This window comes from Ornithorhynchus anatinus, chromosome 2, assembly GCF_004115215.2.
Source record: "Ornithorhynchus anatinus isolate Pmale09 chromosome 2, mOrnAna1.pri.v4, whole genome shotgun sequence".
Classification (NCBI taxonomy): domain Eukaryota; kingdom Metazoa; phylum Chordata; class Mammalia; order Monotremata; family Ornithorhynchidae; genus Ornithorhynchus; species Ornithorhynchus anatinus.
The window spans coordinates 160,917,317-160,937,120 of NC_041729.1; the positions used below are offsets into that span (position 1 = coordinate 160,917,317).

At 48.2% G+C, this 19,804-nt stretch overlaps 2 protein-coding genes across 3 annotated transcripts in view; one reads left to right on the forward strand and one right to left on the reverse strand.

The window, feature by feature from the left end:
* Positions 1 to 9,742: 9,742 nt before the first annotated feature.
* On the reverse strand, positions 9,743 to 10,315 carry LOC114805678 (basic proline-rich protein-like). The gene has a single exon (XM_029047298.1). The coding sequence runs from the start codon at positions 10,313 to 10,315 to the stop codon at positions 9,743 to 9,745; it is 573 nt and encodes a 190-aa protein (XP_028903131.1).
* Positions 10,316 to 10,424: 109 nt separating this feature from the next.
* Positions 10,425 to 19,804, forward strand: part of SRGAP1 (SLIT-ROBO Rho GTPase activating protein 1) — a 288,890-nt gene continuing 279,510 nt past the window's right edge. For both annotated transcript variants that reach the window (XM_029058561.2, XM_029058559.2), the window contains exon 1: positions 10,425 to 10,772. In XM_029058561.2, the coding sequence (XP_028914394.1) occupies positions 10,454 to 10,772 (319 nt within the window). In that variant the 5' untranslated portion in view covers positions 10,425 to 10,453. The remainder of the gene's footprint in view (positions 10,773 to 19,804) is intronic.

The window sequence follows — 19,804 nt, forward strand, 5'->3', positions numbered from 1 at the left end:
ATACAGTCCTCTAGACTGTAAGATCCTATGGACTATGAGCTCTTTGTTGGGAAAGGATGTCTACTAGCTCTGTTGTACTGTACTTTCCTAAGCACGTACTACAGTGTTCCAGCCACCATACTAAGCAGAGCACCAAACCAGATATGGTCTCCACGGACATCTGTCCCAGTTCAGCCTGACTGCTCCTGAATGACCTCTTTAGGGTCAATCGATCTATCATATTCATTGAGCACTTACTGTGTGCAGAACACTGTACTAAACTCCTGGGAGAATATGATCAATCAATCGTATTTATTGAGCATCTACTATGTGCAGAGCACTGTACAAATAGGTTGGGAGAGTATATCACTATGTTCATTTATTCATTCAATTGTATTTATTGAGTGCTTACTGTGTGCAGAGCACTGTACTAAGTGCTTGGAAAGTACAATTCAGCAACAGATAGAGACAATCCCTGCCCAACAACAGGCTCACAGTCTTAAAGGGGGAGACAGCCTGTGTCTGTTTATCATTATAGTGTACTCTCCCAAGTGCTTAGTATAGTGCTTTGTAAACAGGAAGCTCTCATAAATACAATTGAGTGAACAATATTACAGACATGTTCCCTGGCCGCAACGAGCTTATAGTCTAGAGGGGTAGACAGACATGAATATAAGTAAATAAATTACAGATATATGCATAAGGGCTGTGAGGTTGAGGGAGGGGTGATTAAGGGGAGCAGATCCAAATGCAAGGGCAATGCAGAAGTGGGAGAAGTGGGAATGAGGGCATAGTCAGGGAAGGCTTCCTAGAGGAGTTGTGTTTTCAAGTATCTTCTCCCACTCTCTTCTCCCACTTCCAGTCTGTGTCTCCCTGACTTGCTCCCTTTATTCATCCCCACTCCCAGGCCCACACCACTCCTGTACATAGCTGTAGTTTATTTCTATTTACATCTGTCTCTTCATCTAGACTGTAAGCTTGTTGTGGGCAGGGACTGAGTCTGTTTATTGTTGTATTGTACTCTCCCAAGCACTTATTACAGTGCTTTGCACACAGTAAGCACTCAGTAATTTGTATTGATGTCTGTCTCCCCACTTCTAGACTGAACGCTCATTGTGGACAGGGAATGTCACTGTTTATTGTTGTATCGTACTCTCCCAAGCGCTTAGGACAGTGCTCTGCACTCAATAAGCGCTCAATAAATTTGATTGAATGAATGAATAAAATACAATTGAATGAATGAAATTGTGGCTTTCCCACCCTCTCCCCACATGGAAGGGAGACGTCTCCTAGCTGAAGTGTCGTGCTGACTGGCAGGCTGTGACCTCCTCAGTTTTCCGTCAATAAATCACTTTACTCAGTCTCCCTCTGGGGTTTGTGTCCAGTTCCCTGACAGGCTTCTAAGTCGAATCTCCATTTAAAAGTAACCCAGTCAGTGGCAGCAGTGTTACTGCCAAAGTGAAGTGCAAATCCACAGAGGCAGCCTGTCAGGGGAGTTATCTTGAAGTAATTGTGGAGATTAAGAGATTTTGAACCTGTATTTTCCAGAACAGTGAGTCAGTCAATCATATTTATTGAGTGCTTACTGTGTGCAGAGCACTTTACTAAGTACTTAGAAGTGTAAAATGTAGCACTATAATAGACACATTCCCTTTCCACAAGGAGCTTGCATTCCCTTTCCACAGTGAGCTTGCAGTCTAGAGGGGGAGACAGACATTAATGTAAATAAATAAATGACAGATATGGATATAAGTGCTGTGGGGTTGCGAGGGGAGAAGAGCAAAGGGAGCAAGTCAGGGTGACACAAAAGGGAGTGGGAGATGGGGAAAGGAGGGCTTAGAAAGGGAAGGCCTTTTGGAGGAGATGGGCTTCAGTAAGAAAACATGGGAGGAGATGGAGGGAAGGTAGAAAATTTGGGCAGGAGTGAGAAGCATTCATTCATTCAATAGTATTTATTGAGCGCTTACTATGTGCAGAGCACTGTACTAAGCGCTTGGAATGTACAATTCAGCAACAGATAGAGACAATCCCTGACCATTGACAGGCCTACAGTCTAATCGGGGGAGACAGACGGACACAAACAAGACAACTTAATCGCGATAAATAGAATCAAGGGGATGTACACTTCATTAACAAAATAAATAGGGGAATAAAAATATATACAAATGAGCACAGTACTGAAGGGAGGGGAAGGGAGAGGGGGAGGAGCAGAGGGAAAGTGGGGAAAGGGGGCTTAGCTGAGGGGAGGTGAAAGGGGGGCAGAGAGGGAGCAGAGGGAGCAGAGGGAAAGGGGAAGCTCAGTCTGGGAAGGCCTCTTAGAGGAGGTGAGCTCTCAGAAGGGCTTTGAAGAGGGGAAGAGAGTTAGTTTGGTGGAGGTGAGGAGGGAGGGAAGCAGTGTGGTTTAGTGGCTAGAGCATGGGCTTGGGAGTCAGAAGGACCTGGGTTCTAGTCCCAGCTCTGCCACTTGTCTGCTGTGTGATCTTGGGCAAGTCACTTCACTTCTCTATGCCTCAGTTACCTCATCTGTAAAATGGGAATTAAGACTGTGAGCTTCATGTGGGACTTGGACTGTGACCAACCTGATTAGCTTGTATCTATCCCAATGCTTAGAACAGTGCCTGCCACACAGTAACCACTTAACAAATACCATTTTTTAAAAAAATTAGAGGTCCTGCTTTGTCTGTCAATGCCTTATGGTCAGGGAACGTGTCTACCAACTCTGTTGTATTGAACTCTCCCTAGCGCTTTGTACAGTTTTGAACAGAATGAGCATTCAGTAAATGCCACTGATTGATTGATTGCTCTGCACACAGTCGATGCACAATCGATGTCATTGATTGATTGATTGAAAGGGCTTGATCTGGGAGGGCCTCTTGGAGATATGATTTTAGAAGGGTTTCGAAGGATGGGAGGGACTTCCAGGTCTAAGGAAGAATGAAGTCAAAGGGCCAGTGTTGGGAGAGACAAGATGGAGGTTCAGAGAGTAAGTCGATGTTAGAGGAGTGGAGTGCATAGGAGAACAGCGAGGTGAAGTATGTAAGAGAGAGCTGATTAAATGCCTTAAAATCAACAGAAAGATGTTTCTATCCTGATGCGGAGGTGGGTGGACAACCTCTGGAGGTTTTTGAGGAGAAGGGAAATGTGGATTGAATGGTTTTTCAGAAAAGTGATCTGGGGAGCGGCATGAAGTATGCACTGGAGAGGGTAAAGACAGTGAGATCAGTGAGGCGACACTGGGTAAAGACAGTGTCTTTACCCCAGAGAGGGTAAAGACAGTGAGGAGGCTGATATAGTAGTCAAGGCAGGAAATAATTGCTTGAATCAGTGTGTTAGCAGTTTGGATGGAGAGGAAAGGGCACATTCTTAGAGATGTTGTGAAGATAGAATTAACTGGATTTTGTTACGTATTGAGTGTGTGGGTTGAATGAGAGAGATGAGTCAGGGATAATACCAAGGTTACGGGTTTGTGAGACAAGAGAATGGAGGTGTTGTCTACAGTTATAGGGAAGTCAGGGGAAGGATAGGGTTTGGGTGGGAAGATGAGTTCTGTTTTGGACATGTTAGGCTCGAGGTGTCAGTTGAATGTCCAAGTAGAGAAGTCCTGAAGGCAGGAGGAAATGAGAGATTGCAGGGAAGGAAAAAGGTCAGGATGGAGAGGTAGAATTGGGAATCGTCCGCGATAGAGGTGGTAGTTGAAGCTGTGGGAGTGAAGGAGTTCTCCAAGGGAGTGGGTGTAGTTAGAGAATTAAAGGGGACTGAGAACTAAGGCTTGAGGGATCTCCACAGTTGGGGCATGGGAGGAAGAAAAGGAGCCTGCAAAAGAGACTGAGAATGAGCGGCAGAGAGATAGGAAGGGAACCAGGAGAGGGCGGTGACAGCGAAGCTGAGAATAGATAATGTTCCCAGGAGAAGGAGGTGGTCCACTGTGTCCAAGGCAGCCAAAAATATTAATAATAATAAAAATAATGGTATTTCTTAAGCACTTACTATGTGCCAAGCACTGTTATAACAAAGAGGATTAGGATTTAGTAGAGCTCACTGGATTTGACAAGAGAGGGTAATTATAGTGGAGTGAAGAGGATGAAAACCAGATTGGAGGGGGTCAAGAAGAGAACTGGAGGAGGCAAAGTGGAGACTGGAGGTATAGACAACTCAAGGGAGTTTGGAGAGAAATGGGAGGAAGGAGGTGGACAAATAATTGGAAGGTACTAGGGGTCAAGGGAGGGTTTTTTTTTATTTTTAGAATTGTATACCTAGGCATGCTTGAACCACTGGGGAAGGAGCTTTTGGAAAATGGCTCATTTGGCTTCTTCCAAACAGAACTGCCCTAAAGAGAGTGCTGATTGGCTGCTAAGATGGGAGGGAATTTAGGCATATCTCCCAAAGGAAGTAGCTTTTGAGAGGGGTTTTGAAGAGCATTGTTTCAAGAAATATCTAGACTTTCTCCCTGGTTAGTGTTATCACCAGAGGCTTTGATTTTTTTAATTCAGTTGTACATTCAATTATTTATTTTATTATTAATCATAGTAATGGTACTCATTCATTAATTCAAACGTAATTATTGAGCACTCTGTGTAGAGCACCATACTAAGCGCTTGGGAGAGTACAATATTCATTCATTCATTCAATCGTTCAATCGTATTTATTGAGCGTATACTGTGTGGCGAGCACTGTACTAAGCACTTGGAAAGTACAATACAGCAAATAAAGAGAGACAATCCCTGCCCCTACTGGGCTCACAGACAAGAGAGGGGAGACAGACATCAATACAAGTAAAGAGGCATCAAAATAAATAAATAGAATTACAGATAAACAGATACATTCCCTGTTTACAGTCTAGTGGGGTAGACAGGCATTAATATAAATAAATAAATTACAGTTATGGAAGTAAGTGCTGTGGGGCTGGGTTGGGGGGAGAACAAAGGGAATAAGTCAGGGTGATGCAGAAGGGATTCAGAGAAGAAGAAAGGAGAGCTTAGTCAGGGAAGGAATCTTGGAGGAGATGGGCCTTCAATAAGGCTTTGAAAGGGGACAGAGTCATTGTCTGTCAAATATGAGGAGGGAGGGCATTCCAGGCCAGAGGCGGGATGTGGGCCAGGGGTTGGCGGCGAGATAGACAAGAAGGAGGCACAGTGAGAGGAGCGAAGCATGCGGGCAGGGTGGCAGTAGAAGAGTAGCAAGGTGATATAGGAGGGGCTAAGGTTATTGACTGGTTTGAAGCCAATGCTGAGGAGTTTTTGTTTGTCTAATTCCCCCCATGTTGGCTTTTCCAGCACTTGATCCAGCGTTTTGTATACAGTAAATGCTTAATAAATACTATTATTCATTAGTATTATTAATACTACACAGCAGCCATTCCATTCTTCCTCCTACTGCTGCTGACTGGGATGCATGAGAAAAAGTGAGATTTGAGAAGGGGCCTGAAGGAGAGACGGGTGAGAATAAGCCCAGGGCTAAGAAAGGTGAAAGCGAACCAACCAAAGAATGCTTTGACCAAAAAGCATGGGCCAATGGGCGGTAGTGCATTTATTCACTATTCTAACTGCTGTGCTGACACTATAGAAATAGTTACAGTAATAATAATCATTGTGATATTTGTTAAGTGCCTACTATGTGCTAGGCACTGTGCTAAGCACTGGGGCATTGTACTGAGCCCCAGACCTCCGGAAGTTTCCTTTCTAGGATTGGTTGGCGGTAGAGCCGCTAAGACGTACAGGCTAGGAGGAGCAGAATGGCCTAATAATAATAATTATGGTATTAGGTAGCATGCTTACTGAGTGCCAGTCACTGTACTGAGCAGGGCAAAAGTGGCTTAGCTTAGTGGATAGAGCATGGGCCTGGGAGTCAGAAGGACCTGAGTTCTAATCTCGGCTTCACCACCTGTCTGCCGTGTGACCTTGGGTGAGTGACTCAACTTCTCAGTGCCTCAGTTTACCTCATCTGTAAAAAGGGGATTTAATACCCGTTCTCACAGCGCTTATGTTTATATCTATAATTGATGTATTTAGATTAATGTCTGTGTCTCCCTTTAGACTGTAAGCTCCTTGTGACTAGGGCATGTGTCCAACTCTGTTGTATTGTAATCTCCCAAGCACTTAGTAGAGAGTTCTGCCCACGTTAGTACTCAGTAAATACAATTGACTGCGATTGTTCTGCCTACTGTTTAAACTATGAACCCCCATAGGACTGGACCTGTGTCCAACCTGATTATCTTGAATTTACTCCAGCACTTAGTTCAGTGCTTGGCATAAGGAAAGTGCTAACAAATATCACTATTACCAAACTCTTCCTCCCCCTCACTTTCCCATCACTGTAGACAGCACCACCATCCTTCCTATCTCACAAGCCTGTAACCTTGGTGTTATCCTTGACTCCTCTCTCTCATTCAATCCAGAAATTCAGTCCATCACTAAATCCTGTCAATCCCACCTTCAAACATCGCTAAAATCTGCCCTTTCCTCTCCATCCAAACCGCTACCACGTTAGTACAGTCACTCATCCTATCTCTCCTTGCTGATGTCCTAACCTTCTGCTTCTCCCCATTCCAGCCCATACTTCACTCTTCTGCCTGGATCATTTTTCTACAGAAATATTCAGGAAACGTCACCCCGCTCCTCAAAAGACTCCAATGGTTGCCCATCCACCTCCATATCAAACAAAAACTCCTTATCATTAGCTTTAAAGCACTCAATCACTTTGGCCCCTCCTACCTCACCTCACTTCACTCTTTCTACAACCCAGCCCACACACTTTGCTCCTCTAGTGCTAACCTTCTCACTTTGCCTCCATCTATCTTGCCACCAACCCCTGGCCCACATCCTGCCTGTGGTCTGGAACGCCCTCCCTCCTTAATTCCACCAGATAATTACTCTTCTCCCCTTCAAAGCTTTATTGAAGGCTCATCGCCTATGAGAGGCCTTCCCAGACTAAACCCACACTTTTCTCTTCTCCCACTACCTTCTGCATCACCCTCACTTGTTCTCTTCATTCTCCGCTTCCCAGCTCCAAAGCATTTACATACATATCTGTGATTTCTTTATTTGTATCGATGTCTGTTTTCCCCTTCTACACTGTAAGCTTGTTGTGGGCAGAGAATGTGTCTGTTTACTGTTGTCTTGTACTCTCCCAAGTGTTTAGTACAGTGCTCTATACATAGTAAGCAGTCAAAAAAAAAGATTGAATAGTATTATTATTATTATAGGAGCCTATTGTGGTTTATCTTCTCCCCACCATCTTCAGAATAACAACCAAAGACATTGGCCTTCCTAAGTCCTGTTGGAGAAAATTTCTGGAAAGGGCCTGATAGACGTGCAGGATGGACAAGCATTAAGTGTGATGTGTGCCACCTGATTGCAATTCTGCCTACCTCAGTGCATGGTACACAGTAAGGGTTTAATAAATACCACAAACTACTATTATTATAATTTTTATTACTTGTATAACCAGCCACCAAACCCAGTTCTCCATGCCTTCGCCCATCTGCCATCCCCCAGCACTGCCAGAGTGGGAGGGGTCAGAGGGTGCAATCAGAGGCTGCTGGAGCTGAAAGGTCCTGGACTCCCCTTCCCAGCCCCAGCCCTACCCCCTCCCTGCCACCTCCCCAGACCACCAGCTCTCCCTTTTGGGAGGGATGGACTCAGGTCTGAAAATAATAATAATAATAATAGTATTTGTTAAGCACTTCCTATAAATGAAGCACTGTTCTAAGCGCTAGGACAGATATAAGCTAATAAGGTTGGCCACAGGCTCAGCTCTGATAAGAATAATATTATTTAAGTGCTTCTTATAAGTGAAGCACTGTTCTAAGCACTGGAGTATATATAAGCTAATAAGGTTGGCCACAGGCTCTTTCCCACATGGGATGAAAACTCTTAATCCCCATATTACAGAGGAGATCACTGAAACACAGAGAAGTGAAGAAGCAGCAGGGTGTAGTGGATAGAGCCTTGGCCTGAGAGTCAGAAGGTCATGGATTCTCATCCCAACTCCACCACTTGTCTGTGGTGTGACCTTGGGTGAGTCACTTCCCTTCTCTGGGCCTCAGTTCCCTCATAATAATAATAATGCTGGTATTTGTTAAGCACTTACTATGTGCCAAGCACTGTTTTAAGTGCTTGGGTAGATACAAGATAATCAGGTTGTCCCACATGGGGCTCACAGTCTTAATCCCCATTTTACAGATGAGGTAGCTGAGGCACAGAGAAGCCAAGTGACTTGCCCAGAGTCACACAGCTGACAAGTGGCAGAGTGGGATTAGAACCCACAACCTCTGACTCCCAAGCCCCTGCTGTTTCTGCTAAGCCATGATGCTTCTCATCTGGAAAATGGGGATTGAGACTATGAGCCCCAGGTGGAACAGCGACTGTGTCCAAACCAATTTGCTTGGCACAGTGCATGGCACATTATAAGCACTTAACAAATACCATAATTATTCTTATTAAGGTCAAACAGCTGACAAGTGGCGGAGCAGCATTAGAACCCAGGTCCTTCTGCCTCCCAGGCCTGTGTTCTATCCACTAGGCCACACCGCTTCCCTCGGTGTGGCCCTGAGCCCCTTCCCTGCCAATGTTGCCTGTCGGGGCGAGGATGGGCTGTCCCAGAGCCGTCTCTCCAAGCCATGCAGGTGGGCGGGTGGACAATCTTTCCTCTTCTCCCACTCCCTCTGCGACCCCCTGACTTGTTCCCTTTGCTCTTCCCCTCCCTCCCAGAAGCCTTCTGTCCACATCCGTCCTTTATTTATTTATTTACTTGTATTGATGATGGTATTTAAGTGCTTACTATGTGCCAAGCACTGTTCTAAGCACTGAGGTAGACACAAGGTAATCAGGTTGTCCCACGTAGGGCTCACAGTTTTAACAGTTTTGTTGATGTCTGTCTCCCCCAGTCTAGAATGTATGCTCGTGGTAGGCAGGGAATGTGTCTGTTTTGTTGTTGCATTGTACTTTCCCAAGCTTAATACTGTACTCTGTACACAGTAAATGCTCAAGAAATATGCATGGAAGTAGCCTGGCCTAGTGGCAAGAGCACGTGCCTGGGAGTCAGAGGTCGTGGTTTCTAATCCCGGCTCTGCCACTTGTCTGCTGTGTGATCTTGGGCAAGTCACGTCACTTCTCTGGGCCTCAGTTTCCTCATCCGTAAAATGGGGATGAAGACTGGGAACCCCACGTGGGACAGGGACTGTGTCCAACCTGCTTGCCTTGTATCTACCCCACTGTTTAGAACAGTGCTTGGCACATAGTAAAGCACTTCACAAATACCATAATAATTAATAATAATTAATAATTATTATTAATGAAACTCGGTCTCAGAGCCCCGTGTGGCTCCAAAGCGCGGGGCGGCAGCGCCCCCTGGAGGCCGTAGGGAAAGGGCAGCTGTTCTTATCTGTCATTGATTCATTTCTCTTCCTTTTCTGTCTCCCTCTCTAGACTCTAAGCGCTCTGAGGGCAGGGAATGGGTCTGTGTATTGTTGTCGTGTACTCTCCCCAGCGCTTAGTACAGTGCTCTGCACGCAGCAAGAGGTCCACGACTACGATGGAATGAATAAATGAATGAGTGGGTAGGGCGGCCGGCAAAGGGAAAGGAGGAAAGGGCCGAGCGGACGGGGCGGCAGCGCCCCCTGGGGGCCGCGAGGAAGGGGCTGAGCGGACGCGGGGCAGCAGCGCCCCCTGGGGGCCGTGGGGCAGGGGCCGAGCGAAGGGGGCGACAGCGCCCCCTGGGGGCTGCAGGGAAGGGGCCGGGCCAACTGGGCATCGCCCGACGTGGGTCAAGAGCGCCCCCTGGGGGCCGTGAGGGAGGGACCGGGCGGACGGGGGCGGCAGCGCCCCTTGGGGGCCGCGGGGAAAAATCCGCGAGGAAGAGGGGTGGCAGCGCCCTCTAGGGGTCGCGGGGACAGAAACGATCGGACGGGGGGCGACAGCGTCCCCTGGGGGCCGCGCGGGAGGGGCCGAGCGGACGGGGGAGACAGTGCCCCCTGGGGGCCGCGGAGAAAGATCCGAGCGGACGGCGGGCGGCAGCGCCCCCTAGGGGCCGCGGGGACAGGAAAGATCGGACGGGGGGGAGACAGCGTCCCCTGGGGGCCGCGAAGGAGGGGTCGAGCGGACGGGGCGGCAGCGCCCCCTGGGGGCCGCGGGGAAAGATCCGAGCGGAAGGGGGTGGCAGCGCCCCCTAGGGGCCGCGAGAACAGGAACGATCCGACGGGAGGCGACAGCGCCGCCTGGGGGCCGCGGGGAAAGGTCCGAGGCCCCGGGGGGTGGGGCGATAGCGCCCCCTGGGGGCCTGAGTGGGTGGAGGCGCGTGCGGGGCGGTGCGGGGTCAGGGTGGGGGGCGCGGGGGACATCGGCTGCCTGCTCGTCCTGCCTCCCGCAGCCCCGGGGAGCGGGGGAGACGGACGGACGGACCGACCCCAGCCCCGCCCCCTCCCCTCCCCCCGGGCGCCCTGCCCCTCCCCATCGCCCGCAGCCTCAGTGTGCGGGAGATGGTGCCAACGCCCGGCTCCAACGAGCCCACCGCTCCTGCCTCCCACCGCTCCTCCTCCTCCCTCTCCACCTCCTCCTCCTCCTCCCATCCTCCCCCCATCCTCCCTCTTACTGCTGCTGCTGCTGCTGGCGCCGGGGTCCCTCGCCCCTCCAGCCTCCCGGACCCCGCCCAGGACCGGACCCCCCCAGGCGCCCCCGGGACCTCCCGGGACCCCCCAGGACCGGACCCCCCCAGGACCGGCCCCAGAATAATGTCCACCCCGACCCGATTCAAAAAGGACAAAGAGATCATCGCCGAGTATGAGGGGCAAGTCAAAGGTAAGGCAGGAGACCCCCCCCCAACACACCCTTTTGTCCCCCCCCAGGTCCTTTTGTGAGTGTGAGCGTGTCCTGGCTCGGGGGAGCGGCTCTCCAACTTGCGAAGGGGGCGTCCTAAAAAAAGGGGGGGAGGGGGAGGTCTGGCAGGGAGGGGGGGCCTTCCAGGAGGGGAGGTCTTGCGGTGGGGGGGGTCTTGCAAGGGGGGAGGTCTTCCAAGGGAGGGGTCTTGCGGGGGGGAGGTCTTGCAGGGGGGAGGTCTTGCAAGGGGGGGTCTTGCAAGGGGGGAGGTCTTGCAAGGGGGGAGGTCTTGCGGGGGGGCTTCAGCCCCCAAGAAAGAGGACCCTCACCCCCCAAAACAAGGGGGTGTTAGCACCCCTCGAGCTCCGCCGGAGATGCTGCCCGGAGACCTCTTCCGCCTGGGCACGGCCCCCTCCCCAATACCAAACCCCCCCCCCCCCATCAGACCTCCCCCCCAAAACGCCGGGTTTTCCCTCCTCCATCCTGACAGCCGCCCCGACCCCGGCCCACCTGCAGGAGCGGGACGGGCTCATTTTGTGATTTGGCCCCCGGGGGCCAGTCCCGTGGTGGGACATTTCTTTGGGGGGGGGGCTTCATTCAGAAGGGTCCAGTCCCGTGGACTTGTGCCCGACCCTCGGGCGGGGTCCAGTCGGACTGGCATCGCGGGCGGGGCGGGGGTGTAGACAACGCAACCGGCCCGGAGAGGGCTGGGCTGGGGTCCCCGGGCCATTGTGCTCCTCGGGGTTGGCAGAGAAATGCCCACCGCCTGGCACAGGCCCAGCCCCGAAATGGGCTTAGGGGCCCAATAATAATAATAAGGATGATGGTGGCGTTGGTTAAGCGCTTACTATGTGCCAAGCACTGGTCTAAGCCCAGTGCGCTTATCGTCGTCCTAAGACAATGGGGAAAGGATGGGCGGGGGGGTCCCTGGACCAGCCGGGTGAAGACTGATGCCAACTTCATGGGGAAGGCTGCAGTGGGCATCTGTGGATTCCAGGCATCTTCCCCTTTTTTGTTTTTCAAATGGTATCTGTTAAGTGCTTACTATGTGCCAAGCGCTGTTCTGAGTGCTGGGGTGATAATACTAATAACGGTGATGGTATTTGTTCATTCATTCATTCAATGGTATTTGTTGGGTGCTTATTGTAATAATGTTGGTATTTGTTAAGCGCTTACTATGTGCCAAGCACTGTTCTAAGCGCTGGGGTAGACACAGGGGAATCAGGTTGTCCCACGTGGGGCTCACAGTCTTAATCCCCATTTTACAGACGAGGGAACTGAGGCACAGAGAAGTTAAGTGACTTGCCCACAGTCAAACAGCTGACAAGTGGCAGAGCTGGGATTCGAACTCATGAGCCCTGACTCCAAAGCCCGTGCTCTTTCCAATGAGCCACGCTGCTTCTCGTGTGCATATTGTGTGCAGAGCATTGTACTAAGCGCTTGGAAAGTACAATTAAGCAACAGATAGAGACAATCCCTACCCAACAACGGGCTCGCAGTCTAGAAGACGAGCAATAATAATGATGGTATTTGTTAAGCGCTTACTATGTGCCAGGCACTCTTCTAAGCGCTGGGGTAATAATCATAATGATGGCATTTGTTAAGCACTTTCTATGTGCCAGGGACCCTTCTAAATGCTGGGGTAATAATAATAATGATGGTATTTGTTAAGCACTTACTATGTGCCAGGCACTGTTCTAAGCGCTGGGGAGATACAAGGTAATCAGATGAGGGAACTGAGGCACAGAGAGGTGAAGTGGCTTGCCCAGGGTCACACAGCAGACACGTGGCGGAGCTGGGATTAGAACCCAGATCCTTCTGACTCCCAAGCCCGCGCTCTTGCCACTGAGCCATGCTGCTTCTTCGTCGAAGGACCGGAAGTTCCGGATTGTGCTTTGACCGACTCTGCTCACCCCATTTGCCTCTCTTATCGACCCCCCTTCCGTGGGAACAAGTTGCAAAAATAAGGCATCGGAAGGACCCACTGAGCTTTAGACTGTAAGCTCGTTGTGGGCAGGGAACATGTCTATCGTTGGATCATATGGTCCCAAGCGCGTAGTACCGTGCTCTGCACACCGTAAGCGCTCAATAAACACAACTGACCAACTGACTGGGCACACGACAGAAGTGTGAACTTGGAGTAGCGTTGTATGGGCCACCCGAACGTCAGTCAATCCATCGACTGCGTGTATTGAGCCCTTACCACGTGCAGAGCACTGTACCGATTGCTTGGGAAAGTACATCGTAACAGAGTTGGAAGACACATTCTCTGCCCACAGCGATCTTATAGTCTGGAGTGGGAGACGGGCATTAGTAGAAATAAATAAATAAATGAGAAAGATCAGTCTTGCCGTAGTTTCCCCGCCTAACCATCCCCAGGGGTTTAGCGTAATACTGTATTTTGATCCCCGCATGTTGTCTGGAAAATACATTTCGAGTCACATACAATTGTTACAATTACAGGATCTGAGAAGGAGGTCTATTTGGTCAAAGGACCGAATTCCTAGAAGTGAGAAATCCCAGCCAGATCAACTCACTCATGGATGTAAACTATCTTGTAATTTATCCCTTTTAGGGTGAGAGGGATATTTTTTTTTTTCCAACCTATTCTCTGCAGTGCCCCCAGTTGCCTGAGACTTGTTTTGTACTAATTATGGCTTGCCAGGAGGCAATTTGATGATAAGTTAATTAATTTTAGCATTCATTAAGCACTCTGTGCCAAGCACTGTGCTAAGCACCTTGCCCCACCCAGGTGTCACTGTCCAAGAGGTGGGGGAGAGCAAGTGTTTTACAGATGAGGAAACTGAGGTTCAGAGAGGTTGAGTTGCCCAGAGACACAGTGAGGGCTAGGTCTAGAGGAGACATGAGACCCCCAGGTCTCTCGACTTCTGGTCCTTTGCTCTCTCCCCCAGATCACCGTGGCTAGAATCAGTTGACCGTGATCAGGGCCTTGTTTTAAAATTCTCCCTTGGTTCTCCCGTGGCCATCATCCAGATCATTGAAACTCTTCTCAAGGCCAGTGATGTGTTTCTCGGGGCCAAAGTTTTTGCTCAAGATGAGTGTGTGGCTTCTAGGATCTGATAGTATATCCCAAAAGTAAATAGAAATGAAATTGGAGTATGTTCTTTTTGTGCCATTCCCTTCTTTTTTTTTATGGTACGTGTTAAGTACGTAATGTTGGTATTTGTTAAGCACTTACTATATGCAGAGCTCTGCTCTAAGCACTGGGTTAGGTTCAGGGTAATCAGGTTGTCCCACATGAGGCTCACAGTCTTCATCCCCATTTGACAGATGAGGGAACTGAGGCACAGAGAAGTAAAGTGACTTGCCCACCGTCACACAGCTAATAAGAGGCAGAGCCGGGATTCGAACCCATGACCTCTGGCTCCCAAGCCCAGGCTCTTTCCACTGAGCCACGCTGCTTCTCTTGTTAAGTGCTTACTATGTACTATAGATACTCTATCCCAGGCACTGTGCTTAGTGCCTGGCAAGCTAATGAGTGCAAGTTAATCAGGTTGGACACGGACCGTGTCCCACATGGGGCTCACAGTCTTAATTCCCGTTTTGTTGATGAGGGAACTGAGGCACAGAAAAGTGAAGTAACTTGCTCAACATCTATCTTTCTAGTTTAATAGCCGGTTGCAAAATACTTAGGTTACTAGAAGCAGTGTAACATTTTAAATATAGAGTCGACACCTTCTTTCGGCGTGCGGTTATCTTTTGCTGCTTAGCTTTTGGCCATTTTGTGTCTCATTAGTGTCTCCAAAGCATAGACCAGAAAATAAAATAGAGTAATAATAATCTAGTGAAAGGTTTGAGGGTGTTAAGGGAGTAAGTTGACATTAAAATAAAATGTGAGATAATCTTTGGATTTCAATTACCCATGCTTTCCCTGATCCCATTTCCAAGATAACTGAGAGTTGGGCTGAATTTAACAGTGCTCTTGCGATGATTTCAGCAAGCTCACACAGCAACAAAGGATTTAGATTTGATGTGTCTATTGGGCAATCATATGATCTCATTAATAGGAGGTGGTGTTTGTTTTGAATGAGTAGGGTTAACTAGCTGACAACTGTTATGAATTGATAGCTAGTGCAGTCTTCATCTATAGGCAGCGTGCACATTAATTGTCAAGAAAAGGTGTGTTTGGGCCACCCTGCTGACTGAAGAACAACTAGTATATTTGTATATTGTTCTTTGGAAATGTCAGTTCAGTTTAATGGGCCCCCCTGCCATGTCAAGCCAGTGGTGCCGGCTCAATCACCATTCATTCAATAGTATTTATTGAGCGCTTACTATGTGCAGAGCACTGTACTAAGGGCTTGGAATGTACAGTTCAGCAACAGATAGAGACAGTCCCTGCCCAATGACGGGCTTACAGTCTAATCAAAACCTGCTCAAGCCCCTCAGCGCCCATTAATGCTGCTAGTCTTAAGAGACTTCTCCTTCCTACTTAGAGGGTGAGCCCTAGTGTCCCACCTAATTCACTTGTGCCTATCCCCACACTCAGAACGGTGTCTGACACGTGGTAAGCGCTTAACAAATATTGTAAAAAATGGACTTCCTTAGCTCGTTCCAGGCAGGGATTGTCACTATCGCTGTATCGTATTTTCCCAAGGGCTTAGTACAGTGCTCTGCACACAGTAAGCGCTTAATAAGTATGATCAAGTGAGCGGTTAGTGCCTTAATAATCGGGCTATCTGTTACTGCCACATCAAACAGAAACTCCTTACCATTGACTTGAGGAGCTAAATCAGCTCTTCCCCTCCTACCTTACTCAACTGGCTGAACTCCTACTCCAACTCACCCCGCAAACATTGCTCCAACACCAACCTACTCACTGTACCTGGAACTCATCTCTTACCACTGACTTCTTGCCCACATCTTCCCCCTGGCCTGGAACTCCCTCCCCTTTGAATACCACAGACCACCACTCTTTGCACTTTCAAAGACTTTTTAAAATCATATCTCCTCTAACAGGCCTTCCCCGACTAAGCCCTCATATCCCTACTCTGTCTCCCATCTGCATCACCTATGCTCTTGGATCTGTCCCTTTTAAAAAACTCGATAGTCACCCCATCCTCTGCCCCACAACACTCAAATACCTATTTAAAATCTATTTCATTGTCTCCTCTAGACTGTAAACTCATATGGGCAGGGATTACGATTACCGATGTGATTGACAGGAACTGTGTCGGACCTAATTAATTTGGTCCAGCACTGAGAACAGCACTTACCCCAGCACTTAAAACAGTGTTTGACACATAGTAAGTGCTTAATGATAATAGTCATCATCATATGGATATTTGTTAAGCGCTTACTATGTGCCAGGCGCGGTACTAAGTGCTGGGGTAGATACGAGAGGGACTCGGGTTAGACCCAGCCCCTGTCCCACATGGGGCTCACAGTCATAATCTCCATTTGACAGGTGAGGTAACTGAGGCCCAGAGAAGTGAAGTGACTCACCCAAGGTTGCACAACAAAGAGGTGGAGTCTGGATTAGAACCCAGGTCCTTCTGACTCCCAGGCCTTCTGTTCTATCCAGTAGGCCACACTGCTTCTCTCAAAAAAGGTGGGGGAAAACAAGTGAAATTTTCAAAATTCTAAAAAGTGGGCCCAAAAACGCTATTCATGGAATGGAGAAACAAAGATGGTAACCACAACTCTCCATCTGGCGCAACTTTCAAATGAATGGAAGACCCGGAAAGACCAGGAGGGTCAAGGCTTCCTCTGCAGGAGTCAGCAGGGAAAACGGCTCTCGCTCCAACGGTTTCTGGGACGGCGGAGCCCGGGAACCCTCTCCTTGGCCACCGGCTCATCGGGAGGATGAAATCTGTGGCGATGGCAGCCATGGTGCCGTGCCCAGTCCCCGTGGACAAATTCAAACCTTGTGACAGCCTTGGCAGAGACTCGGGGTCAGAATGAGTAATGTTTGTGGTCCCGGAGCAGTTTAATTAAATTGATTATGTGGCTCGGGGTTTTTCCATAAAGGCAACCTTTACATGAAACAATCCTACTCAGATCAAGTTCCGTAGGTGGCCCGAAAGCCAGGCATCAAATAATCAGCCAAACGAACTAAGGGTTTGTTCGCTTGACAGACGTTTTGGTGACAGCACTTGAATCTCTTAAAACATGTGTACCTATTTAGTCCACAATCACTGTCCGGTTTCCTAAATGCCCACATGCTTTGTTTCAAATTTTGTTTTGCAATTTGGGAGCAACTGGTATCCATTTGAAGCATTTCAGTTTATACGCTAAGTCAACCAGTGGTATTTATTGGGTGCTTACTGCATGCAGAGCACTGCACTAAGCATTTGGGAGAGTATAGTGCAACAGAGCTGGCAGATGCATTCCCTGCCCACAATGGGTTTGCAGTCTAGAGGAGACAGACATTAATATGAATAAATAATTCATAAAATAGAACTTAAAGACCTATACCTAACTGCTGTGCGGTTGAGAGTGGGGTGAATATCAGATGCCCAAAGGTCATCGCAGATCCAAGTGTGTAGACAATGCAGAAGGGAGAGGGAGTCGGGGAAAAGAGTACTTCATCGGGGAAGGCTTCTTGGAGGAGATGTGCTACTATGTTCCGTTTGTCACTCCTGGAATGAAATATAAACCGCCTTGTTCCGAGACTGATGGACCAGTTTGGATTACCCCTTTTCTTCTCTCTTCTCTCCATTTCCTGCTCACTGTCCATCTTTTCCTCTTCTCCCAAAGAATGATGGAATAGGAACCCGCTTGGATCTGCACCCCTCGTTCATCCCACCTTCAGCCCCAGAGTACTTATGGATAGATAGATAATTAATTTATAGTAATGTCTGTTTCCCCCTTTAGACCGTCAACTCTGTTAAATTGTACACTCCCAAGTGCCTGTAATGTAACGCTCTGCATACAGTGTATGCTCAATAAATACAATGGATTGATTGATTGATGGATTGATCCTGTGGCTATTTCAGCCTTTATTAGAATCTAGCAGCATGGCCTAGCAGATAGAGCATGGACCTGGGAATCAGAGAGACCTGGCTTCTATCTGCTGTGTGACCTTGGGCAAGTCACTTCACTTCTCTGGGCCTCAGTTACCTCATCTGTAAAATGGGGATTGAAACTGTGAGCCCCATCTGGTACAGGAACTATGTCCAACCAGATTTGCTCATATCCACCCCAGTGCTTAGTTTAGTGCCTGGCACATAGCGCTCAACAAGTACCGTAATTATTACTACTACTCTGTGAGTTCAGTGAGGGCCAGGGCCTGTATCTAATGATAGAAATGGCATTTAAGCCCTTAACGTGTGCTACATGCTGGTTGGATATGGTCCCTATCTTCAGCGGGCTCACAGTTTCTAAGAGGAGGGACATAGGTCCTGAATCGCCATTTTACAGATGGTGTTTGTTAAGCACTTACTTTGTGTCAAGCACTGTTCTAAGCACCAGGGTAGTCACAAGCTAATCAGGTTGGAAACAGTCCCTGTGCCACAAGGGGCCCACAATCCATTTTAAAGATGAGGCAATTGAGGCCGAGAGTAAACTGAGGAAAAGAGAAACGACTTGCCCAAGCTCAGTAAGCACACGAGTGACAGATCTGGGATTAGAACCCAGGCCCTTTAACTCCCAGGCATGGACTCTTTCCCTTAGGCAAGGCTCCTTGTCTGAGTCTTACTGGTGGGTTCTTTCCCAGGGTTTAGCACAATGCTTTGCACAAAGTTTATACTATTGTGTTATTATTATAAAGTAAGATCATACGAAATACTATTACTATTATCAATACTAGCTATTATCACTTCTAACAACTAGGAGACAACAGTAGAAGATAAACCAACCTGGCAAACAATTAGAAATGGGGTGACGCTTAGAACAGATGCTACAAGGAAATTCCAACTCAGGGGGGAAGCAGGAAAATTCATTCAGTCATATTTATTGAGCGCTTACTGTGTGCAGAGCACTCTTCCAAGTGCTTTGGAGGGTACAGTACAGCAATAAACAGACAACTTTCCTGGCCATAACGAGCTTATAGTCTAGAGGAGAATGGTTTCAAGCATTGGTAGCAAATGCAACAGTATAGTAAGGGACGATGTTAACGTGCAGGTAATGTCAAAAAGCTTGGCCAGTCACATACAGACCTGAGTTCTAATCCTGCCTCCACTCCTTGTGTGCCGGGTGACCTCGAGCAAGTCACTTTATTTCTCTCGGCCTCAGTTGCCTCGTCTTTAAAATGGAGATTAAGATTTTAAGCCCCTTGTGGGACAGGAACTGTTTCCAATATGCTTAGCCTGTGTCTGCCCCCGCGCTTAGAACAGTGCTTGACACATAGTAAGTGCTTAACAAATACCATCATTACTATTATTATTGGATTGATCAGCCACCCTCACTGACAGTAGTATCCTCTTTGAACATCGGAAGTCATTCGAGAGGAAATGGCAGGTGCAAGAGAGGGACTCCATCTTAGGTGGGTGACAAGAGGAGAATGTTAGGGATGAGAGATGGTGCATCTCTAAATACCAGGATGTATGTCAAAGAGGCGATTATCATATGCATGAAACGTGTTGCCATCATTGGGTTCAGAATAATGGGGCAAATGGACCACTGGTTTGACCTGGTAATTGTCCTTTTCATCTTCTTTCTTGCTTCTAAAGAGAAAGGCAGCGTGACCTAGTGGATCCAGCACGAACCTGGAATTCAGAAGGACCTGGGTTCTAATCCTGGCTCTGCCACTTGTCTGCTTTTGTGACCTTGGGCAAATCACTTGACTTCTCTGGGTCCCAGTTACCTCATCTGTGAAATGGAGATTAAGACTGTGAGCCACATGTGTGATGTGGACCGAGTCCAACTTGATTAGCTTGTATCTGCCCAAGTGCTTAGAACAGTGCCTGGCATATAGTAAGTGCTTAACAAATACCATGAGAAAAAATAGCTCTTTAATCCATCTAACAACGAAGTTCTATCTCGATAGGGTGAGATTAACTGTGTGATCTCATGTGGGACAGGGACTGTGTCTGACCTGATGACCTGGTATC